Genomic DNA, 26770 nt, shown 5'->3' on the forward strand with positions numbered 1-26770 from the left:
TTATATGTCGTTCCAGTGTTATAAAGGAGACATTCTGAAAAATTAAGTGTCAAAATAAATATGCATTATGCAATAAGTGCAACGCACGTGTCGCACCGGTTGCATAGCTGTGAATGGGTTGACAGATTCGACCGGTTTCAAAGATACGAAAGCGAAATACATCAGGCGTATAAATTATAATTAGCAATTAATAGTTTCCCCTTTCATCTTCAGGCAAATCAACTGCAAATTGAAAATTGAATCAGTAATAAGAGTATTAAATTATAAGGCCGATTTTTTTTCTAAATAAAAATGTTCAAATTGTTAAATGCCAGAAAATCATGAAAAATATTTGTGATCGAATACAATTGGGCGATAAATTTCAATGGATGGACTCGGTTTTCAGGGCTTCCCCAAAAATTGTAGGTTAGAGGGTGAAATATCAAATCAAATCTTTTGGCTCGAAATTTTTGATATTCGATCTCTTTCAAAAATTATTTAGCAGTCCAAGCAGGAAGACGAACGTCACCACGTAGGTGGCACAAAATTTTATCGGACGAAAGAGTGGGTGCTTTTGCCAGGGGCTCATTATCGTCTCACAGATGGACGCGCCGGAGGTGCCAAGTGGATCTCGGAGATTGTAAATAATATAAAAAATTCGGCGGCAGTTTTGTGCAAGAAAGATGTCAGTGCGAAAGACAAACAGGAATAATGGCGTCAGCGCTTGGGACAAGCAGAGGTTGGGGTGGCTGCGTGAGCCGCGCACTTTGAGCACCGGCTCGGGTTACGCGGCGGCGACACCAGGCATGGCCGTAATTAAGGTCGGGCCTGCGAGTGCGCCCGCCTCCGTTCCGCCTTTCCGGCGGCGGCGAACGGCGTCGATTGGCGGCGGCGCGCGGCTGGCGGGCACCCAGTGGCTGCTCACCGGGAACCAATGCCCCTCGCTCGGCGCGGCCCTCGCTCGGTACCCAGTGGGCAGTGAGTGAGCTTTCGATCAGAGCATGCCTGGCCGCTGTGAGCATCGCTGCTGCTCGGTGAGTGCTATGTCCGTGGAATGATGCTCGTGTCCGCCGAATCGACCAACAGCTGCTGCACCGCGCCGGTTGCCGCAGCCACGTCCGTCGCCACCAGCCCCACAGCGGCCACCAACATCGTCTGGAAGATGGACCCGCCACCCCTTTCATCCCTCTCCTGCACCTCGGCGGCCGGTGAGTACCTTTTGACGGACGCTCCCTTTGTCCTTTTTCATTTCAACCAGCACTCAAGTCAGACACTCGGAGCCAAAGTGGCTTGATTGTAGCTCAGAAACAGCCATTCGTTTTTATTCAAATATTCATATAAATGCATTTTAAAATAATCTGAATTTTTTATTTGAGATAAAAAAAAAAATTAAAAAATGTAGTGGAAATTTAAAAAGTTTAACTTATTAGGAGCAATTTTTACTATTCTAACTTATGATGAGATCTGAAGTTTAAAAATAATTAATTTAAATTAATTTTCTCTTATTACTAAAAATAATTTTTACATCACTTTATTTATTGATGACGAATTTGGACAGAGAATGCCCAGTTATATTTCAGTAAAATTAATTTGCAACTTACTTAATATAATAGTAAAATATAAAACACTCAATCAATTGGTACACAATAAAATCTTTTTGAGAAGCCCAGCAATTTCGATTTCAAGTTTGTCTTAAATTAACGTTATGGAAAAATAAAATAATAATAATATTGTATTACTTTAAAAAAATTAGTTCTTAATTAGTATACATCTTTGTATAGTTGATTGTTTTAGTAAACAACAACAAAATCAATAAAATTTAAATATTTAATTTTGATTATTTTTTATTAATTTTACTTATTTGTGTGTATTGTTTAGCAAACGTTAAAAATTGTATATTAATATTATTTTATTTATTTTTATATTAAATTATTTAATAAATATTTTACATTATTTATTTTTTTTAGCTTTAAATTTATTTTTATTGATATATAAATTGTGTTCTCTGCCTGAAACTCTCCTCCATAAATGAGTTATAACAATTTTATCATCATAACGAGGGAAAGCAATGTATTTGTGCTGATTGACTATTATAACACTGCTTATATTTAAAACAAAGATTAAGCAAACGTGTTTTAACCAAATCGTGAAAATATTCCAATTGAAAATTATGATTACACATCAAATGCTTATGAGTCTCATAATAAATTTCAGCTTCAAACAAGTCCCATTTGTAAGGAGGAGATCAAGGCAAGAGCGCACATTTATTTTTATTATGCTCGTGGAAATGCACTCTCGGAACGAAAACCGCCGAGATCAGTTCCTTTATCTATTTTATCTCGGCAGCAATTTGGGCCTAATGTGACAACAATCACTCAGCATCAGAGGCAGCAGCGGGAATTATCGAGCCGCTGATCGAATTTTGGCTACCCCGCGCGCATACCCAACACCCATCAAAACCACACGATCCCAAAGTGCTGGAAACCGGTTTCGCCTGCAGCCTTTTCGTGGCCGGTCCACACTCTTTTATTATACACATTATACCCGTGCATCCATCCTCTGGTGGGTGCAAAACCTATTGGGCCTCGTTTATTATTTCGGCAAAAAGTGCGTTTGCTAACTTTTTGTCTCCCAACACATTTGAGACGCGGAATAATTTATGCTAACGACGCACATCTCGTCTCCCTCTCAAGTTAAAGGCAGTTTTATATTATAAAGAGATAGAAAAATGATTTAATTTAATTTAAAATATTTTTATAAATAAATCGTTTCAAAATTTCTTTGTCAATCTACTATTATCAAATAAATCTCAACAAATGCTAATTTAATTCCTTGCACAAATCTGGGTATCTTTCTCAATCACCCTAATCCGAGGGTTGCGATTTGCATAAATCACTCCTTAATTTATTCTATCATTGAGCATTTGCTCGCGCGACGACACCAAGGCAGCTTCTCTCGGCTTCCGGCCGCGCCACCTCGGCCGGGTGTTCGCCTGCCTCGCGGAGTTACCCATTATCGCGCCGAGATCGAATTGTAAAATCATATTTATACCTCCTGCTGACTGCACCTGACCGCCTTTTATAGGCCCTAATTAGGAGTCGCCGGATTCCAACCGCTCAGCCACTGATTGCGTTTTAACACTCCATAAATCAACCGTCGACCCGGCAAAATGTCAAAAATTCCTCTGTGTAATAAAAAATAAACTCGGCCGCGCAGTCACACTGATTCAAAAAAGAGCGGAACTAATTGCAAATCACAAATAAACACTCGGAATCCGAGATTTCCTTCCCCGTTCTTAAATAAAATATTTTAGTTTTTTTATCTGAATAAAAATGAATGATATTCCAAGAGAAATTTTTTTCCAATCAAGTAATAAGAAGTTCTCTAAAGAATTTTCTTTGCTTCCTAATTTTCAGAAATTATTTGATAAATGATAGAAACGAAATGGAAAGGCAATTTTATCTCAAAAAGGCTGGTAAAATTTGTATAATTTGTTCATCAAGAGTTTGTTCACTATTTTTTCCAGATATCTAAAAGGATAAAAAAAACTATAGTTTAAATTAATTCTATTCATTAAGAAAAAGTTCAGTAAAGTTGCAAGTTAGTTTTGTCTGCTTCCTCAATCTTACAAAAATTTGAGATTTTTATCATCTGTTTTAATTACTTCAAAGGATAAACTTCCAGACAAAATTCACGTGAATACGCAAAAGGGGAAACACCTGCTTCTTTGCTTCTTTTGTTTTTTACCTTTTTAATTTTATAGAATTACATAGTCAGTTTTACCGCGCAAGCAAGCATTGGACACGCTCCGAGTATATGTTTGAAAATTAAAACGCGGTCATGAATCACGAAATTCCCAAACGGCTGATGAAAGGCGACAAAGTTCCGCAACAAAAGCGTGAAGGCAATAAAATATAGGCGCACTCGACAGGAAATTGAATTAACTTTGCAATTTTCAGCGAGCTCTCGCCTCCAATAATTTAGAAAAAGTGGAGCGGAGAAAATTATGGGTTATTAATTTCATAAAAACACAGTACTGCGCAGGCAGGATTTTCCTGAAAACTTCGCCATTAATTGGATTTTTCGAAAATCAATTTCACGTTTGTGGAAAATTGGGAGCGGCGAGAGCCGCTGGTGTGAAACGCGCGCGGCGTGTTTCGCTGCCCATTTGCGATTATTTCCGAAGAGCGTCGGCCGCGCTGCATCCGATTTCCAGTCGCTCTTTTCAAGGTAAATCATGACCGGCCCCGCAGCCACTCGGCAATAAAAATACCTGCGTGCCGAAATAATTACGGAGGCTGAAATAATATTGTTTTGTTGTTGGCAGAGCGATCATCGTGTCATGATTTACACACGCGGACACGACCTCAACACAAACAAATGAACGCAGAATTTATTTTCTCGCTACCGCGCGTGAAAAATTAGCTCATTTTAATTTTCTAACCTTACCAATTATTTTCATTCGGCAGTGAGACTAAAAATCCGTGTTTTAGTTATAGAAATTTGTAATTGCGTATTATTTTTGAATTTCTGCGGTTGGTGTGCTCTCGGATTGTTAAAAATCATCAGCAATTGGTCCAATAGTTCTCCGTAGCGGAAGTGAACAGAATTTTCCGCGAAACTTTTAACCATTTTGACGCGTCTGACGCGTTCAAAAGCATATTTGTCCGTTGCGAAATAATGACATTCCAAAATGAACATCATGAGTTCATGTGAGAATTGTAATGTTTTATTTCAACAACAAACGTGCGATTTTAGTGAGAGGCATTGTCTGATAGGGGGTTATAAATCAAAACAAAGTAGAATGGGAAAACGTGAAAAAGCTTTTGAATCGTGGAAATGCTAACAGGCATCGTTAGAATTAGATAACAAGTTAATTCTTGCTTACAAGTGATGCTCATGTGTGAGAAAATGTTAAAAGCATATTGGCCTTTTCGTGAGTGTTTTATGATGATTCTAGGGAATTTGAAAATTTTTATAAATAATATCTTATATGGAATTGTGCGGGTAAATAATAAATGGTCACTTATTAAAATTAACAATTAAAAATGACAGCAAATCTGAATCTAAAATCTTGTAAAAGAATAAAAAAAGGGGTAATTTTTTTTAATGAGCGCTTTAATATTTTATTATTAATGTGACACGAAGTTTGAACAATTTTTGCTTTTATTTAATTAAAAAAAAACCTTTCAAAACGACTGTAAGTGAAAGAGAAAACTAAAAATCAAGAGGCATGTTTGACACAAATATTTCTTTTGTTTCACTATTTGTATTTTTCTTTTGTGTGTAGCTCGAACAAGAATAATAAAATAGAAAGTTAGCAAGGAATCATGGATATGATTAAAAATCAAAATCATTTATTTTTTGTACAATGAGAATTTAAAAGATTAATTTAAATTAAAAAATTAAGGACTTTTTTCTTAACTTGTATATTTGTAGAGCAAATAACTTGAAAACACGGTTTTTAGTCACAAACTGTGTTTTCTTTAAAGGTTCAGGTCATTTGATATTATTTTATTCAAATCTAGGAGCAGCCGTCCAATTACTTAAGCTCATTTGGTGCTCCATTTGAGACATAAATTTGGACCTGCGTGCACATTTTATTCATTTTATAACCCCATTGTCTTTAGAGTAATGTCTTTATATACGCAGCGGTCCTGCTCTCTTTCGGTCCTAATTATTGGTGAGCACCTGCGTATAATTTCACGGCGTACAAATGATGATAGTGCTTGTCGGGTCCAAATTTTCTGAATTGATATCAGGGATGATTTAATTCGGGGGACCACCTACAACCGAAACCGCACTCGACATGATTAATAACAAATTCTTCTCAACCCTTTGCGTCGGCCAATTTGTCTGAGGAGGAAAGAAAGGGTCAGCAATCACAAAAAGTAGATCGTTTTTTGCCGCGACGCGGGCACGCGGCCGGCGGAGGAAAGCGTAGAAAAATGTGAGCCGGCAGGTGCGCCTCCGAAGCATCATTTATGCCTTTTTGTTTTTTCTCTCAACATAATAACTCGTGCTGGCAGATGGTCAGTTTTAGTCTGTGCTGCTGATACGATTTGAATATGAATTTTAGAGAAAGGCGAGTGCAAACAAAAAATTTATATAATATCGGCGCGGCCGTTTCCTTCGGACTGCTGGCATTTCAATTTTCCTCCGAAGGGCATTTGCATAAATAATTTAATGCAGATGTTGCGGCGAGGAGCGTTAAAAATTTAATGCCCATAATGAAATATTTGTGTTGAGAAACAAGACACCCAAATTAACACTTTAGCATTATGTGTAATAATGGTGATTATCGGCGGCGCACAGGATGGCAGTAAAAAATTTACAAAGCGAGGAGCCGCTAACGTGTACATACGAAACGAGGCACGTTTACAAACTGTCATAATCTGTTTTGCATTTTTCACTCACTTTCACCGTTGCTAATGGTGTTTCTTTAATTACCCCTTTGCTGATTGTGTTCTTGAAGAATGCCGTTGTTTAATTTAAATAAACAGGCCGGTATGATTTTCTGCTAATACATTTTGGTCATAAAATGATTAAAAATGGGTGAAAAATTTAGGCCAAATATTTTTTAGTATCAGTTTTTCATCTTGACCTTATACCAATAATATTTATTTTGGATTTTACAAAAATATGGGGAAAAAATTTATTTAGAAGTTTTGTTTATGATATTTTTTTGTTATAAGATTTTCATTAAATAATTAATCAGACACAAATTTAGGTACTTTCTTCAATCTTTTTTATGTAGGGTAGTATTGATATTTTTTTTTTTCATTTTTCTTGTCGTTGATTTTAATTGAATTATCAAGTATAATGATTTTTCCTGATTCTATCACTCATGATATAACATTTTATTTTTACTTAAATTTATTGGCTGCAGTAGTTGTATTTTTAAAAAAATACACCAATGTTGGGATCAGAGAGTTTAATTGTTGGACGAAATGGATGCACCACTAGCCGCCACTAAGCAAGAATTTTGCAAAAACTTCCAAGATAAAAAATACCTCATTTATAGCAGTGAGCCTCAGTTTAATTATTATCGTTATTCGTTTAAATTACATATTCTTATTGTACTTGAACTTAAAAATAAAAATCTGAGATGATTACTTAAGAATTTCTTTAGAACTGATTATTGGTATATTCAAACCTTATTTTTACAACAATAAGAAGCCAATTTTTGCAATTGTTTGGAAATTTTCATTCCTATCGTTGTTCAGACGTGGTTTGTCTTTGCCTCCAATAAGGAGTCCATAATTAATTCATAATGAGCATACAAATTATCCTTTCCATCCAATATATAAAAATAATATATAAAATCTTAAATTTTTTTCAAATAACTGATTTTAATTTTTGCAATCACAATCTGAATCATAGATAGGTAAAATAATAAGAAGAAAAAATATAACAACACGAGCAGCCGTTCAGGATGATTAAGCCGTGTCGAAATTAAATTTCACTTTGCCATGCGCATATTTATCAAAATTAAAAAGCCATCAAGATTTCGCGGCACCACCGTATCAACTTACAGCTGCCATTATCAATTTGTTTTACAAATTCTGAATAATTCATCGCTGTGAAACCGAAAGTGCCGCCGCACATCCAGGTGGGCTTCTGACCCATCTGCGGCACAGCTTAATGTCGCACTCATCATTCATTTCGCGGTGCTGTGTTATTAAATAACACCATTAGAATATAAGTATATCAAACTCTCTCTTTTCCACTAATTAATGGTCACTTCCACTCGGAGGCAAAGGACGCGGCAAACGTCCTTGCAGGTGATAAAATAAACACGCTGTACAAATTATATCATTGTTGTGAAAACGAATTTGGACAAAATAAATTCTGTGCCGGCAGGTGGCGAGCTAAAGAGCAGCATCTAGTCCCCCGGTTTAATTGTTGGTGAGGACGGAATTCGCCACTTTTGTGTCTGTTTGTTACGTCGCATTATGCACGCGTGTGCAAACTCTTTTCACTCTTTTCTACGTTGCTGCAAGTTGATTTGTTCAGCATGATTATGGGCAGAGCAAAGAGGCTTGCAAAAAATTTGTTAGATCTCTTCACTGTTGAGTAAAAATCGATAAAAGCTGAAAGGTTTTTTGCCGAGAATGAGAGGAAAATAAACAAACCATGGTTTCGGTAAAAAATAGGACAGAAAAACAAATTCTCAGAGGGCCTTTCAATTTGCTCGGATCTATCCTAGAGAAAGAGAACAAACGACGACGATTTTAGCAGATTAATAGTAAAATAAAATCTTACCTGCTTTGATTAGCTCCCTAACTTGGAATTAAAGTTCAGCTTTTCAACAACATTATTTAATTATTAAACATGATATAAAAACATTTTAAATTACAAGAATATAAATTAAATTAGAATTTACATAAATATTGAGCACTCATTCTATATTAAATTAGTTTATATTCCTTACAAAACTCTAACTTCAAAGATTGATTCTTATATATTTTTAATTTGAACAAAGAATAAATATTATATTAAAATAGAGCCAATTTATTAAGCATCCATTCAGCAAGATTTGCATAAACAAATTCAGGTTAAATTTTAAATACATAGTTGATGCTTTCTTTATTATTAGAATCACATAGATTTTAAAATTTCCAATCATAGAAATATGCTTTAGATGCAGAATTTATGTGCGTTTAAATGTTTTTTGAAATAATTATATCATATTTTAAAAGAAACTCCTGGAAACTGTGTATGTTTTTGTAGTCTTTTTTTTTTAATTTCCAGGTTACTCAAAAAAGCCAGCTTATCATCAGAACGTCTTTTTTAAATCTATTTCTCATCGCCATTTACTGATACACGGTAGTAAAAAACTTAATAGATTCAGGAAAAAAAGTTTTCCGATGCTAATGCGCTGTTCGAGCATTGTGAGGAAAAAACCCGATTTCCCATAATGAGAAGCAAACGAGGCCTGCATTCATTTGTTGCTCGATTAAATACAAAGGCATGCACCTACTTTTCTCCCCGCTTGATTGGCCATCTCTCGCATCTACTTAACTCTTCTAACAATGAAAGCGCCCATGTCCGTGGCAACAATAATGGAAATGGTGCCACGCACCGGTGCCCATCTCATGACGAGAGAAGAAGCAAATATTGGGAATGTCCCGGAGAGAGATGAGAAAAAATAATACAAATATATAATATGTACAGTTCGATTCGCTCGCCACTAATTAGAGTGCACGCTGAGAAAAAAGGAAGTGCGGGAGAAAGATTTTTAATTTACAGCAGCCATAAAGATAAAAAGTCGCGGTGTTTAAAATGTTGCATTGTATTCGGACGGCGCGAGAGAGAAAGAAATAAGACAATGGCAATTCATCATAGCCACATTTTGAGATTAGTAATTAATGTATGCGCGAGGCCTAAGTGCTTTTTCTAATCAGGAAGCGGTCGAAATTCATTTTGCATCATTTGCATGCAGGCAATCTCGAGCGCATTCACGCCTTATTATAATAAACTATGTATATCATGCCGTGCGGAGATTAACGATTTTTGCTCAGCAACCTTTATTGCTTTGGCTGCCGTCGGAATATTCGCTCTGCACACAAGTCATGTTGTTGAGTTATATTATTATTAGACGGCGTCGACTGCTCGCGTTTATTGCATTGTTCACTAAACATGTGCAGCATGACATGCCATAAATTTATTGCACACACACACACATACAGCAGTATTTGTTTCTAACGCGAGGTATAAGAAAGCAAATTTACTTCACTTGCAATTACAATTACACCCCGCGCGATTCATGACTCGAGAAAATTTACTTTTACACACCGCATCAAGTAGTGCAGAACACAATTGGTGAAAAGCGCTGGCAGGCTCTGCGCTTTGTTCTCGAAATGAACTACTAATTCCAATTTGGTTGAAATTAATTTGAAATTTAATTAAAATTACGTTTCATGCTGCCGTCTTTTGTTGTTGCATAAATTTGAGCAAAATCAGATTTGTGTTGGTTTATACTAGTCACATCCATGCCAGTATTTGAAGGAGTATAAAATATTTAGGCCACATTTCAGTTTAAATTAATTAAATTTCTACCACTGTAATGTTTTATTGTTTATAGGTAAAACATAAAAAGTTTCTAGAAAAGGAGAATGAAAAAAATATCACAGCTGAATATTTAAATCATTTTTTTTATAGAACTGATGTGGGATTTTGTTTATAATTTTGAACTTGAAGAATGCTAAATATTTTAATTTTGTATAGAGCTTAAAATTTTAATTGAACTTTATTAATTTATTTAAAGAGCACTTTTATATTTAAATAAATATAAATCATTGTAACTAAATAATTTAATTTTTAATTTTGAATATTTAGAATTTATATACTGGGCATCAATAATTGGTATCAATTTATTTAAAAAATATAAAATGGTAAATAAATAGAAATTGAATAATTGTTTTAAATTTTTCAAAAACTATTGTTAAATATTTTTGGAAATTCAGTTTACTGTACCTTTGTGTTTGCAAAAGTTAGCAAGAGCGGTCAGAGAGAATAATTTAGCAGCGGCAGCTCCGGCAAACACACGCGGGCCGACAATGCCTAGCTGGTGTAGCATGAATAATGGGCTGCTTTACATAAATTACACGCACCAATACTCTCGGTAAATAGCACTGGATTTTCAGCGCAGGCCGTGTGTTGATTATTTTCAATCTTGTTTTCTAACGCTGTTTGCTTAGACGTCGATCATACTGACACTTCTTCTTCTTCTTAAATCTTGCGCCGGCACTCGGATTCGGGCTCACGCGACACCAATTTCTGCATCTCTCATTTTTCTCCGAGTGCCACCTGACTTATCGATCCAATTAGGAGGCCACTTATTTACCACCGACTAAGCTTGTTACGTTTGCTCTTTAAACACAAAGGCAAACTCTCTCCGTCACTTTTGCACGGCCAAACACATATAACGTAAATTGATTAATTATTTTTCTGCCGCGCGCTTTTGTACGGCTGCCCTGGCTCTGTTTGTGTGTGGGTGCAATGCATGTGCTTCTGTTTTCTTGCAAACACAGCGGGCTAGCGAATTCAGAAAGTGCGCGCGCGCCTCCTCAATGATATTATACATATGCGTGTGACTAGTGCCACTCTCATCGCCGAGTGAATAATCAATCAATAGGACACACAACAAAGCCACTCAGCGCGCGTGCGACCACCAGACTAACCAAGTTAATCCGTGCAATCGGTGCCTAAACTCGGCGCTTTTGTGCACAACCGGAGTTTCCTTCAAATAAATTCATTCAAGATTAATGCTGAAAAAAGTGTATTCTATAAAAAAATTTAATGAAAATTAAAAAAAAAAATTATTTTAAAGAGGGTGCAGGAAAAAGATAAAAAAAAAAGAAAATTGGAAGGGTATTTAAAACCGTAGTTTCAATATTATAGAAAAATACTCAAAGAAAAGTTCATGAAAAAGGAAGTTAATTTTTTTATTGAACACGTCTCATTATTAAATTGGTTGCATTGTATTTCAATTTTAAGCCATTTTAATGCTTACAAACGTTTATTCAAAATTATTGAATGTTCGACTTAATTCTTTGAATAAAACCAAATTATTATTTTAAATTGGATTAAAAATATAAATAAATAAAAATGATATTCAACGTTTACGTAGTACTTTTTATGTCAATATTCTTAAAAGCTTTTAGTACCTTCTGAAATATTGCATTAGAATTTTAAATTTTTGTTTCATCATTTAGCCAATTTCCAAACTTTTTTTTACCAAATTTGAATTCATTTTACATACTTATTTATCCAGTCAAAAAGAATAATCTGTAAAATTTAGATCCATTTTTTGTTTCAAAGTAGCATTTTTTAAAATTCCAGTGAGTCCAACGAATGCAGCCGCTGCGGCAGCTGCTGCGGCCGCCGCCTCCAACCTGCCCCCGCAGCTCAGAGAACTGTACGGAGCGTCCGCCCCCGGCAGTCACCACCCCCTGGCCAACCTCGTGTCGCAACAACGGTTTCTCGAGCTGTCCAGGTTTGGCCTCAGACACTACGACCTCGCGCAGCACATGCTGACCCAACAGGGTGCCGTCAGCAAACTTCTAGGTGAGTTCAAAATAATTAAATTTTTTTTTCATTTGTTTTCCTTTACTGTATTTTGTCAATACCTTGAAGCACATCAATTTTATGCCATTTTTTCACACACTTTTGAAGCGTGATTTATGCAGAAAAAAAATCACATTCAAGTTTGGATTATACTGACGAAAAACTAATTAAAAAATTTCAAACCACACTCTCGTTTAATTATTTTGATTCTTATATTTAAAAATTGGCCGATAATTTTTTTTGCAGTTATAAATTTCAATATATAAATTCATTATTTTCAAGGATCACCAATTAAATTGCTATTAAATCAAATACAATCCACGGATTATTGCAAAAAATCAATATAATATGCTGAGGCCATTTTTCGCGTGATCGCTAACGATTAAACGCGGAAACCCAACTATTCGCGCCAACGCTAATTAAATCTGCTGTTGAAATCTCCGATGCTCGCCTTGAATTGGCTATCGCCCATTCGACACACCTAATTGCGTCCAAAGCGGAAAATAATTGGCAGAGGGGGCCCTAATTAAAAATGCGATGGGAACGGGCACCAAGATGGCCGCCGAAAGAAGTGTCGCGTGTCTGTGGCCCCTCCCTGAGCAGACCCGGCAATGTTCCCTCGCCAGCACACTCGGAGAAATGCATTATTTCAAAAAGCCCACAGACATTATCGTTCCCACGATGGTTATTAATTCACGTGTCTGCGAGCAACGTACGATTATATTATTGATTCCGACTTTAATTAGAAAAATTCGCCTTCGGAGAAATTCGGTGAAATCGTGCCATTCCTCTTCTTTTCCGCGAATTTTTTCTACTTTGCTCAACTTCGGTTGGTTAATTAAACAATAATTCTGCGGGCGGTTTTCTAATGTATGCGAGATTTTCCATCGCTAATGAGCATTTCGAGCCCAGAAATTGTAAATAATTTAGTCAATCGAGGCGCCGTGAAGCAACTTTGTTGTGTAACCCTTTTATTGCGCTTTTTATTTCCTCGGCCTGCTGCAATGAAAATCGGAGGATGTGATCGCAGCGGAAACTATCACGCAATCACGGCGCTTCTGAAAATTGAGAGACAACTTGCCGAGTTGCATTACAAAAAGATTATCTTCTGCTGAGCAACGCGTACAACAAAAGAGCGAGTTTTAGTGCGCGCGGAGAGCGCAGGTGTTTTTGTCAATCTCGACTAGAGTGACATTTTTATTGCCTCTGTACTTTTCAAGATGGTTCGCCGATAAAATTTTATTGCAGCTTGTTTCTTTGATTTTCTTAAATGCATAATTTAACATTTGAATGGGTAAATAAATTCTTATTACAAAAAACAATAATTAAAATTGCTCCGGACTTGGTTGAAAAATTCTCACAATCACAACATATTTATCTTTAGGATGAGAAAATTATGTGTTCACATTTTTTGTCTATTTGTTCAAAATGAACTAAAATAAAGCCCAGATACTTATAAGGTTAATTCCGTATTCTGAAATAACCGCAATTTACTTATAAGATGAAAAATCAACTGTTTAAATTATTTTCACCGATCGTCATTAAAATGTGAATTTTTAAAAAAGATTTCACTATTTTATACTTGTCACCGCTTAAATATCCTATCTAAACTTTTAAAATTGAATCTAACTAGTCAGATAAATAGAAATATTAAAACAGTTAATTTTCTTTAAATTTATCCGAACCCTCAAAGAATCTAAAATTAACGAATGACAATTACTTGTCGGTTTCTTGAATTCTTGAGCAATGGACTAGTTAGTTACACAAAAAAATTTTAGCATAACATTTAAATTGTTATTAAATATTATATGTATTAAAATTAAAACTAACCATAATTTTTAGTGTGATAATAAAAAATATTTTATAAAAATAATGAAGCAATAATTTTAATGAAAGTAAATTTAAATTTATAAAAAATATTAATATAGCAAATAATTAATTAAATATAGCTACAATTTTAGTTGCAAAAAGGTGTTTATTGATGTCTCAGTAGGGTAACTATACCCCATTCTTCGACATATCAAGAAAATTTTACAATAACCATTAGCTTGGAGAGAGAAACTTACATTATCAATTGATTACAAAAAATTAGTTGAACACTTGAAAAACCAGAAAAAACATTGATTGGGCAGAAAAACAAAATTTAACTTGAATTCAACACTTCGGCAGTCACTTAATCGGTTTCAACATTATCTTGAAAGTTCGTATCAAAGACTATCTTCGCATGATTCTCACTCAATCAGTCACTGTTGCTGCCAACACTTTCGCTGCTGCCACTGCTGCTATAGTCATCTGTTGATAAAGCAAGTACACGTTTTATACTAGGGTCCCTTTTCCATTCTCTGACTTCTTGTATGCTTTTACCCCATTTACGAGCTGTTAATTCTGTGTTTGACATTGACCTTGATTTAACTGGGGCCATTGGTGTGGATACCTTAATCATAAGCTCCGCACGAGGCGAAATGGGCAAATTTTGCGGGACGCTGCTCTTACTCTCTTCTGGAGGCAGGAATTTTTCCATCCACTCATCACTGTCCAGTGCCTCAAGAGGCACAACTTGTCCATTGACACTCAAACCCTGCCGCTGCACTTTCGTTGCGATGCCCTTCTCCGCAGCCTCTTTGCATGCCTTGACTATTTTGCGTCTCTCGAGCCTCTTTGCTGGGGACAGATCTTCCGAAACAAATATACCTGAGCCTTTAAGACGAGGTGCCAAGCGCACTGCTTGCTCTTTATCTACCTCATCCTTAAATCGAACCAAAATTGGGCGACTGGGGCCGTCGCGGCCGAAACGAGTTGCATGCTTAATTATCTCGTTTTGAGGACACTTTTTGGTTAGTCTCAATTGGTCGAACAGCACATTATCAACGGCCTCATTCAAATTTACTTCGGATGGAATTCCGAAAATAATTGCATTTTTGCTTCGCTTTTTTTCTTCCAACGCGGTCACTCTCTCAAATAGCTGGGAAATACAAGTGGCCAGTTTCTTATTCTCAGCCCAAAGAGCGTCAATCCTTTCAGCATCAGTCGTTAATTTTTCAAACTGGTCATCAAAGGTTTCTGGGCCAGGATTGCTTTCAATATCAGCACACGCAATAAGCAGAATCATAAAGTATGAGCCGACTCCCAAAAATGTAGTGACGAATGACCTCGGATTACATTGTTCAAAATTGCATAGCTTGCCTGTTATCAACTCGAGCGGTGTGTAGGTGCTGGACATTCCATGCGAGAATAGCAGGTACTGAGCAGGTTGGTGTGGCCCTACACGCCGAATTCTTCTTTTCGCCGCTCGGCTCGTTCGCTTCTCAATGCACCCAAAGTGCACCAGTAGACGCCAAACTGGGAAATCGGGCCCCCGGACAGAAGAGGCGCCGTCCGCGCCGTCCGGTTGCCAGAATCCGCAGCCTGGACCTTCATAGTCACCACTGTCAATTTGTCCCGTCAAAATTGGTCGCAAAACGGCTGTAAAGCTGATTAAAAGCAGCAGCCACTGCAGCGCGCGTGCAGCCATGTTCACTCCCACTCTCTCTCTCAATTTTATTTTACACATCCATATTACTTTGTCTCGTATTTAAAGCTATACAGAAATATATATATTTAATAAAAATGAAAGCGATTTTTTGCCCCCCGTGGCTTACAATTTCATGAAACCACCACCTTAAGCTGCTCGTAAAAGCTGTCACGATAATTTCAACTGCGTAATAGAACTCATCACAAAGTTATACCCCGTGTCAGATGCGCGTTTTTTGTGCGTCAGCAGAGTGTCTGAGAAAAGTGTAGTGACAGGTTCGGTTTTGGTGTGCGTTTCTTATTTCTGATGTCGCTCGCTGACTGCCAAATCGTCAAATCATTATTTCCACCATCTCATTTACACCTCTCGCTCGATAAGATATTTATTATTGTGTATGCCTCGGATCGGCTCTTGCGGATCGCGTAACAAAATAAACAGCAGACAAACATGACTCAAACAAGCCCTCGTCTCCGACAAGGTGTTGCATTTCATCAACCTTTCTCTCGTTGCACATCCGTCCTCGGCACATACGATCAAGACTTTTCCAGTACCATCGATAGGAAAAATTAATTACAAATTTTTGTAATTACAAGGTGGGAAAAGGTGAATAAAAAATTTATTTCTGCTGCCCCATAATAACGCTGAGAGTTATTATGCAAACTTTATGAAGCGTTTTGCAATTGTGATCATTTGAATAAAAATAGGTTTTTCTTAAAAAAAGGTGACAGAACTTTGCTATTTAAATTGTGAAACACTGGATATGAGTTGACTGAAATGATTTTGAACATTTTAATTTTTTAATTTTATTTTTATTATCTAGAAAAATATATTAATTTTAAAAAAATGGGTTTAAACAATGCCCAGAATATATCACATTCTCCATAAAATGAGCGTAAAAATAAGATTAAAAAAATATTGATAAATTGAGACCTTATATATTAATTGTGTAAAAATTAACTGCGCACTTTTTTATTTAATAGAGACACTTATAGTTTAATAATTGCTTAATTTTAACGAACGGAAATTAATAAATTGTGTCTGACTTAAATCTATTACATAAAAGCCTTGATAATTTTTTCAATATTTTTCAGAGGTTTTGCGTGTTTATCAAAAACCCTTTACCTGTTAATTTACCGCTTTGTATGCTTAATTTCAAAACAGTGCCGAAAAATTATTTCTAGGAATTTCTTTGATATACCGTGCATATTATAATCAAGATTGGAATTGAAATTTGTAATTGCCGAGGGGCGTAATTGAAAGTTGTATAAATAATTGCGTATATATCAGAAATAAAAATTCCTGGTAATTGGTCACTTCGTTTTCAATATCAACACACATGAATATTAAACACAATTTAGTTCGCAATAAAACGCGCAAATGGGCACTTAAAGGCGCGTTTTAAAGCAGCTCGGCCATCAACAAAAATGCCCCAATAAAAATTTGCAAAGCCGAATTTCCGAAGATCCATCTCAGGCGAGCCTCATCAATATTCAATACCCAAATTACGGCCAATAAATCCAACATAGGAAATTAACTGGGAAAGAAGTTCCAAAGCGGCAGTTGTAAAATGATTTCGGCGGCGCGAGGGCGATTGGTTTGTGCGCCATTTCGTGATGGAACACAACAGATGCAGGCCCTAGATAAAGGAACAAGGTGACCACGCCGTCTGTAATTACGAATGACATGCACCCCGCCTCAGCTGCAGAGTCCACAACTGTCTCTCTGCAGCCTTTTTCGTTTTTGTGCGTCCCGGCTGCTTTCGTAAATTTTTGACAATCGACACGCAACGGCAAAACGCGACATGAAATCGCGCCCCCAACCGACATTCTGCCAATCAAACGCATCTGATTAGCGCATTCTGCGTTTTTCTACGTTTTAATTAATTTTCGTATCGCGCCGCGCGACGAGCGAGCGCGTAATTATGGCTGCGCCTGCCTGGGAAAATGCGCATGTGGTGCTTGACAGTTTTGAACCCGAAAGCATGGGCACGCAATTACGAAGCTTTCGTGATTAGGAATTGCGATAAAATTAAAATAAAAAGTGGTTTGTAAAGTAGAGTAATTTATGGATACAATGATTTATTCATAAAAATTAATTATTTTTTAACGTTTTACCAAAAATAAGTAAAAGATAAAAAAATTTATCTTCTCACATCATAAAATTGAATAGATTAAAAAATAATCACAAATTGGAAATAATTTTTTTAAATATATTTTTATAAATCCCTTTTTTAGTCCAAAATAAAATAAAATTTTTAAATTTCTCACTTTTACTGTACCTGTGGTAAAATTATTTGAATAATTAATAATGCTAATTTTTTTAGCACATTAATTACAAAAATTTCTGCAAATTCTGCTAAAAGATTTTTTTTAATAATTTAAAATATAATTTAAATTTTATTATATTATTAACCAAAATTAATTACGATTAAACTGCAATGCAAATACAATAAGCTATGTCTTAATTGTACAATGTTGATAGATTTGAAAAAAAATTATTTTCCTCTCATATTTCAGAAATGGTAGAGATTATTGTTCACTTTAGAGCATTTAGAGAAAATTAAAGACAAAAACGCTCAACTGAGTTTAAACACAATCGTAAATTCTGGTCTATTTTTGTGTCCGTCTCTAGCATTTGCCTTTTCTTATCGTAACAAAGCATAGCCATTGATAATTGTGTGGAAGTAAAAGGCAGCTGACTCGGTACAATGCACGCGCAGACATGGAAAAACACGCAAAAACACAGAGGGCGTCGCTCAGAAGCAGAAACACAAACTGAAAGGAGACCTCCCTAAAGCGGAAGTGACTCTCAACAATGACAATTGAAGAGATCGCTCTTGCAGGCGAGTGGCTCATTAGAATACAGTCATTTTTTATGCATTGAAGCCGAGTTGAAAATTCCTGTCATTGGCAAAAGTTATAATTTGCGTAATTTTGTCTGTAACCTCGGCCATTCATTCTTCCATTCATTCAAAAATTTGACTCTAAATAGAACGAAAATTATTTTTCTTCAAAAAGCAATTTCGCAATTAGATTGGAAAGCAGAAGTTTCTTTTCTTTTTTTTTTATATTATCCACGCTTTTGTCATTCGGCGGCTGCTGTTTCGAGATGGGGTCAGCTGGTGTGCGGCGGCCATAAAGTGGCCAATTGCACCCAGTTGGGTGTCGTGATGCATCAAGTCGTCCGAGATGCTGCACCGCTACAAAAATAAACGGCCTCACCCACTTACGGGTGGCACGACCGCGACCAGGGGCTGTTGTGGAGCCCGGGGGCGGCACGACCGCCGCCAATTTCCAATAAATTCGCTGATCCCGTTTGTGCTTTTCCCTGAATCATGTTTGTTCGCAATTAAAGCGCGTGTGTTTTTCTCACACGGCGAGGATGGAACTTTTTCTCGCGCACCTTGTTTCCTCCTCCTCCTCTCTCCATTAATGGACTTTTATTGCGCGCTAAAAGCACCCGACCAATATATCTCTCGTTGCCGATGCCTGAGCTGAAAGTGTTGAAAAAGTCGTTAAAGGCGTGATACGCCCGGCATCGCTTGCATATCTCATTAAAATTTATTGGCTTTTATTGTTTTTTATTTTTTTTTCTGCCGAAATGCGTCGAGGAAAGCCTCTTCTTATTTTAACTACACGAGAATGAATTATTAAAATGTATGTGTGTTTGTGCTGCTTGTGTAATAACTTTTATGCCTGCCTCGGCTAATCGATTGATGGTGGCGTCACGACTCTAAAAATTTCTATCTCTCTGGCCCCGCAGGTGTCTCAAGCTCACTCAGGCCTCCAGGTCTCATCGGGGGCAGCAAACCTAAGGTTGCCACCCCAGCGGTCGTCTCCAAAATTGAGCAGTACAAAAGGGAGAATCCCACAATTTTCGCCTGGGAAATCAGGGAACGACTCATCTCTGAAGGTAAGTGATTTTTTTTATAATTATAACTAAAAAAAAGTAAGTAAAATTACAGTGAAAAATTTTTCATTTTCAAAAAGGACTTTCATTAAAAAAATAGTTATTTAATTAAGGAGGTATACAATCATGAATAAAACAATAATAAAAAGAAAGAACTAGGCCTTTGTCCCAGTAAAAATTATTGAGGTAATTTTGATTTATCTAGAAAATGAACTACCATATTTTCACGAAAGTAATGCTAATTACAAAAATATGAATTATTGAGGAAGAAAAAACCTTTCAATTCATTTTTATGAATTCAATACAAATGAAAATAAATAATTTATTATGCAGTTGATACAAATGCACGTCTGATTTTTAATCTCATTCAATAACTGAGGCTAATTATATGAAATAGATATTTGCTAAATTGCTTTACCTGGTCATTCAATCTCAATTTGTTGCATTCGGAGGAAGCCAATTAAAATAATTGGACGCTCTTCTTATTTTGCTCGAGAAAGCATCTCTGAGTCTAGAGAAGAAGCAATTATTTCGCCCACATGCGCCACGCTAATCGACGCAGATATGCTAATTAGCCTTCATCTGAATAATTAGAAACGCATTATGATTAGATCGTCGAGTTCGAGCGTGTTCTTCTACATAAATAAATTCTCAGCAGCGGCGGATCGAGGTGGCAATTTAATTATTATTTTGATATGAACTCTGTGGTTAAAAAAACTTCATTTCCTGATCGCCATTTACAATTTTTTTTTTAACTCCCAGCGCCATTAGCTAAATAATAACTGTTCGTTCTGCACCAGTTTAAAACTGTCTAACTGCTCCATTGTCTTTCTTTATGTTCGTTTCCTGCGGGCAATACATTTTATGCAAATTCGCGTCTGAGAAATTCTCTGGAAGACAAAAGAATCTCTCTTTTCGTTTTCGGCGTGAAAATACGCCAGAAATTAACGCCAGATTCGAAAGGCGATGAGAAACATGATTTGCAAATAATGTTCTGAAAAGAAAGAGAGATACAAAGCAATTAAAGCAGCCGCTCGCCGCCTACTAATGAGATGGAGGGGCTGAGTGATTATTTTTCTAAGAACTTGGCATCACCTAATTGCAATCGGAATAACTACCTTCGCTGTGCTAGCATTCAAGGAGGCGCTTTTTAGTGCCACTGACCACTCACCTTTGCTCCAACAACAAGCCAATATGGCATCGCGTGCTGAGAAAATAGATGAAATTGGACTTCTGTGTGTGATGATCAAAGTGATGCATGATTTTATACGAATTATAAAAAAATATCAAAGCGAACACGGAATATCTTTATGTGGCGTATTCTATGATAGGAGGCTAATATCAATTTTTAAAATAACAAATTAAAATAATACAGTCCTAAATATTATAAAAATCTTTTTGTGTCATAACAACTGTTTTTAATTTTCTGACAAAGAGTGTTATTTTTACATTATTTTTATCATTTCATTTTATATTGTTTAAAATTTTTTCTGGCATAATCCATGAAATGGTTTATAACTAAATTAATATAAATGTTTTATAAGTTGCCTATATATTTTATATATCGCAAGTTTTCGTTAGTGCCTGAAGATAATAATGCAAATTTTTTTTTTTTTTTTTTTGAGACATGTAGAGTAGTATTTAAATTTAATGTAATAGCTTGAAGCAAAATTGGGCCAAAAAATATTATTAGTTTGAGAGGAGGATTACAGGCACTCATCAAGGAGATGCTGATGAAGTGAAAAGTGGGATACTACCGTTCAAATTTTGGTAGATCTGTTTAAAATCTTTATTAAGAAATGTTTAAAAAATTGCCTTTTTATTTTTATAAAACGCTGAACCAACCTTAAGGAATTTAACAGTCTCTATTGTTATTTTTTTAATTTAACATATAGTGGAAACTGCAAGAAGAAACATTTATCCAAACAAATTAAATAGCAAATTAAATAAGTATATCAATCTACTACATGGCCAATTTTCTCAAAATGAACTTCAAAATTTTGCCAATTTTTTAATGTAATTTTTAGATATTTTAATAAATTTAAACAAATTTAACTACGTTATTGCTTAATAGAAGGAATATAAACATATTAAATTTTCCGCATTCCATTAACCAATAAAATAAAATAAGAATTAGGAAAAATCTGTTCGATTTAATTGCTTGATGGACATTAATTAGGAGACTTCCAGATTCGCGCATTAATTACGAGCCGTGGCGATTTAATTGCAGGAAACAATCATCGCGCTGGCGATTGCGGGAATCTTAATTGCCGATTGTTGGCGAGCGAAAAATATTACCGATAATAACAAGCAAATCGCCACCTCCTCGCCGCTCCACTAAATCAAAGTGACACCGCGCGCTTCTTTTTGCGGCTCTCGCCAATAAACATGAATTAAGCCGCTGCAATTAAAGCGAGCGGCGCGGCTCCTCGGCCAAATTAAAGTTTGATTTAGGACGACCAGTTTGCCGCGGCCGGTGCTCAAATCGAATTAGCCAGCAGGGCGGACGCTCGATATGAAATTATAGCTGCTCGACCAATTCTGAATTGTCCCATTTGATCAAGGCTGCGCTCGTGATTTATTCCACGCAGCACACACACTCGGCCGCGCCAGCAGCTCGGATTTCATTTCTCCGTTTATGTGATGTGTGAATAGCGCGACGAGAGAGTGTGGAGACGACTTTTCTGCAAGTTGACACTGAAAATTAAAAACACCGCAAATGAAAAGGGAAAAAAAGATCGAGCGCGACGACGAGCGTATACACGCCGTTTATTTTTATTTATAAATAATACCTGTCTGCCTGACTGTTAGTTTGAAAGATCGAATTTTATGCATCACTTTTTTCTCGCCTCCGCCGAGAACAGGTTAAAAATGGACATGAAAAGGCGATCACGACATTTCAATTGCGAGTAATATTAAGAGTGAAAAGAGAGAGGTGGACCATAAAATTAAATATGGTCTGGAACCTGAAAACCGTCTCAAAACCAAGCAGTCAAAATAAATGAAAAGCAATTTTTTATAAATCTTTACTCTTATTTTCGCATTATCAGATATCGAATGAGAGTGTCAAAAAATACACTTATTTCAGATTCAAATAATTATTTTTGTACTCTTTTGATGATTATTTATTTCATAAAAAGAAGCGCGTCTCTTGATATATATAAAATGTATCCCGAATGGAAAAAGTAATAATTCAAAACGTCGTAGCTGCGTAGATGGAAAGAAATATGAAGAGTGGGCAATGCCGTTGTTCTCACGGACCTTTACAGAACCTTAAACTCGAATCTTCATAATTCAGAGGCGAGCGAGTCAACCGCACGAGGTGTAAGAAAATAATCACAGTGGCTGATCACGACCCGCGATATCACACCTGTAATCAACGGCCATCCATTTAAGCAGCCTTTCATTATCCTAATCCCTCTGGTAAGCGGTGAGAAACGGCGGAGCGCGTTTATGATTAATACGGGCAAAACAAGTAGTCATCATCAGAGGCGGGTTTCAAATTAACAAGAGCAGCGAGCGACTCGTAAAATTACGCTCGCTGCCGGGTAATTTGCCATATACGTGCCTGCGATTCAATTGGAATTTTTTCCTCCTTACATTTTCTCTCTCTCGCGCACACACACATGAGGAGTGCACATTAAGGTTGCCGCTTGCAAACGAGCTGCGAAATTGGCCTTTGATGCCTCGTGAGAGTTTGCTCATCAATTCGCGCGCATATACGAATTGACCGCCAGCCAAATGTGCTACTGTCGGACGAGCATTCTGCGATCTTTATTTGCGCCAGAGGTTACGTGCGAGCGAACGAGCGTTTTTTGCCTCCGCCGTGCGTGATTCGATAATTTTATATTGCATTAATCTATTCTATTTTTCCTTCTCATCGCTGCTGATGCAGGGTCACGGACTTGGGGTCAAATGGCTACTGAATTCAAGGTACAAGAGTTAACTGGAGAATCAAAACACGAAACGCAAAGTAATTATTATAAATTAATTTTCGACCCTTTTGGTGTTGAATTTAAATTAGAGACAATTCAAGAAGATCAAGGCAATTGTATTTGTTTTAATGTAGTAAAAAGTTTTTATAGTTTTTTTTTTAACTTTTAATGAAAAAACTGAAGAATCCACAAGTACCAATAAAAAATGGCCAGAAATGCAAATGAGTAATTCCAAAAATAATTTTTTTTCTCTCTTATGACAGTAAATTTGTTTTATGGTTATAAATTTACAATAATTTTAATTTGATATATTTTACTTGTTCAAATATTGAAGTTTCTGTATTAAAGAATCCCCCACAGATTGTCTCTCAATATAAAAATATTTATGCGCCTGCAGTTTTTTAAAGCGTGAAACAGTATTCTGAGAACACCGCTGTCAACCGCAAAAACTGTTTGAGGCAGAAAAAATTATAAACACCTTCTCATTGCCAGCAAGCATTATTTCACGCGATAAGTATAATAAAGCGATGTCGCCTGGGAACAATGAGACTGCACGAGTATCAGGTTCGGACTGCCTGCATTTACACCAGTGAACATGAGTTTTGCTGCTGCGTGCTTTCTCTCTGCGCTAGAGCTCCATCAGAGTCGATCATTTTTACAAATTCCAATGTGTCAATTGCTTGTCAATGATGAGAAAATTTCCGATCGATTCCTATACACGCAGACGTATTTGCTGCTGAGTCACTTATAGAGAAAAGAGTTTGACAAGACTAACCGCAAATTAATCCAACGACAGAGACACTCGGAGGAAAGAAATCTTGAATCTTTTCTCGCAATGTCTCGCCGGCGTGCTGCAAATATTTTTTAATATTTTTAATTGTCTTCTTGAAAGTGCGGCTTCAATTAAACCGTGTAATCGCCGTGAGAGCGCAAAAAGTTAACCCAACGAACACCTCCGCCAAATTTATTATTTCCAGACCGCCGAAACGTCCAATTCCGGGTATAATAGTGTGGTATTAAAATTAAAGCACCCCACCTCGGTTTTATTCACCTCTGCGTGACAATTAAGACTCATTACATGAGCACTGCCGAGCCAGAAAAAAAGCAGGCGGTGCAACGCTCAAAAACGCGAGCACCAGGGAATGGAAAAATTTCGTTTCCCACCCAAATTGCATGAGCACCTCTGAAATTATGAAGCACTTTTGTTTTCTATAACGCGTGTTGTGGTCCTAAAGAGCACTGTTGGTAAAGACTAAAAACGAGTATTTAATTTATATTATAAACTTACAAATATATTTATAATATATTATGTAAAATATAATTAAGTGCTCAATAATTCAACACTTTGTACAATGATTTTTGGTAAAATTATAATTTGTCTACGTTAATTATTTAAATTTTTTAATTTAAAATTTATTATGAGTTAAAAAAAAATTCATAAAATTTTTGGATGCAAAATGCGTAATATAAACACTAGATAATCAGTTTTACATGTTTTTAAATGAATATAAAGAATTTTTGTATGGGGCATATTTTGTATTTTTAATTAAATGTATTGATAAATAAATTTTATAAACGACAGTTTTCATCTCAAGTATTTTTCAATTAAACATTTTAGTTTTTGAATATCATGAATAAAACAAAACAAATCTAAACAGGTTGATGAATTTGTAATTATGAATTAAAAAATATTCAGTATACGGAAACTGAATATTCAAATAAGGCTACACAAGAAGCCTTGTTTTGTTTTTACTCTTTTTAAATTATTTTGCTGTCTTCAAAAAAACATTGCCTGAAGAAAGCAATGTGATTGGAAAATTGAAGAAAATAGCAACTAATACTATGTAAACATCTAATTATATGATGTTCAATTCCTACAATATTTTTCATTGGCCATTAAACTGATATACAAATTTAAAAATCATGACTTTTTGGCAACAATACAACAGATTAGGTAAAATTTGCATTACAAATAACGCTCTTTGTGTTCTACCATCAGTGGTATGGGATAAAATAATAATGCATTCGAAAGCCAGTAATAAACCAAAATTATGCAAATTATAACTTTTGACAATTCATTAGATTCAACTTAAAAAATTGAAGGGGAAAATAGGCTTCTCTATATTAAGATGGAAAAAAGTTCGTTAATTTTATTCATGAAAAATTTTAATTTTGTCTTTCAAGAATAAGATTTATAGGTAAATAAATTAAGATCATTGTACTTCATTGCGTGTGTTATTGACAAGAGTGTTCTACGTTTGGGCCACAACACATTTGGTGTATAAAAAAGGGCTGCTCATACGGAGGCAGTCACATTACCCACTCTCTCGCCGCGCGTTCGTGTGTAATACACCACTTTTTGAGCGCGCCGTGCGCATTTCGGTAGTTTGAAAAATAATCAGATTTCCAGGAAACGCCGCCGTCGCCGCCGTCGTGCGCGCACAACATATACTTAAACGTCAAAAAATAATATCACTTTTTCCCCCCAACTCGCATCAGATCGCGGGCAGACATTTTTTTTGTTCATAGGCAGGCGAGCAAGGTCAGCTTTGCGTGTAACAAAATGAGAAATTATAATTAACCGAAATTATTGCCTGCATGGGAATAGCATGGGGGCAGACACACACACACGGCTGCTTGTTTATAAAAATATTTTATTCATTCTCTCCGATAGGGAATTCATTTTCCGTATCATGCGCGCTGCGTTTGGTGCTCCCCCATGCAGAACGCATGATTTGCATACAATGGGTGCAGATCGCGCCCTGGCCAATCGCTGCTTACCACCGCGATTAATTGCTTTGACCTCTGCTCGCGAAAGGAGGAACTTTGCAGGATTCGTTGCCCTTAACCAACGAATGACCAGAGACCAGAACAAATCACCGGGTGCCGCGCTAATGTGCATAAATGCGCTGACTGGGAAGTCTAGCTTCTTTTTATTTCCGAGGAATCAAGCGCGAAGTCAAAATAAGAAAACACTCGCAATGATGTATGGGTGTTGTTTTGTTAAAATTAAGAAACTAAACAATTCAAGTGGCAACCTAATATTTTTTGTTGATAAAATCTAAAATATGCTAGACAAGCGGTCGTTTTTTAATAAATAGATTTTTTTATCGGTAATGTGTATGGAAAACCATCTTATCGAGGTATTTTGCAATCGAAAAAAAAATAATCAAAAATTAATTTTTTTCCCTTGACTTCGTTTCCCTTTTCCCATATGAGTGAATAAAATCATAAATTTTATTTTAAAAAGATATTTAATTCATAAAATTGACGCTTTTCCAAATTCATAACTAAACTTTTGGTTGAAAATAAAAATTCCAAGAACATAGTTTTAATTTCTTAAATCATGTCTCTGTCGTTCAAT

General features: G+C 36.1%; 1 protein-coding gene across 3 annotated transcripts in view; it reads left to right on the top strand.

Moving 5' to 3' along the window:
• The first annotated feature begins 973 nt into the window (after window positions 1-973).
• The window catches only part of LOC132203338 (paired box protein Pax-6-like), a 32041-nt gene continuing 6244 nt past the window's right edge, over window positions 974-26770 (top strand). For all 3 annotated transcript variants that reach the window (XM_059631050.1, XM_059631058.1, XM_059631066.1), the window contains exons 1-3: window positions 974-1187; window positions 11827-12051; window positions 19325-19474. In XM_059631050.1, coding sequence (XP_059487033.1) covers window positions 1034-1187; window positions 11827-12051; window positions 19325-19474 — 529 coding nt within the window. In that variant the 5' untranslated portion in view covers window positions 974-1033. The remainder of the gene's footprint in view (window positions 1188-11826; window positions 12052-19324; window positions 19475-26770) is intronic.

Source organism: Neocloeon triangulifer, unplaced genomic scaffold, assembly GCF_031216515.1.
Source record: "Neocloeon triangulifer isolate White Clay Creek 2 clone unplaced genomic scaffold, ASM3121651v1 ptg000002l, whole genome shotgun sequence".
Lineage (NCBI taxonomy): Eukaryota > Metazoa > Arthropoda > Insecta > Ephemeroptera > Baetidae > Neocloeon > Neocloeon triangulifer.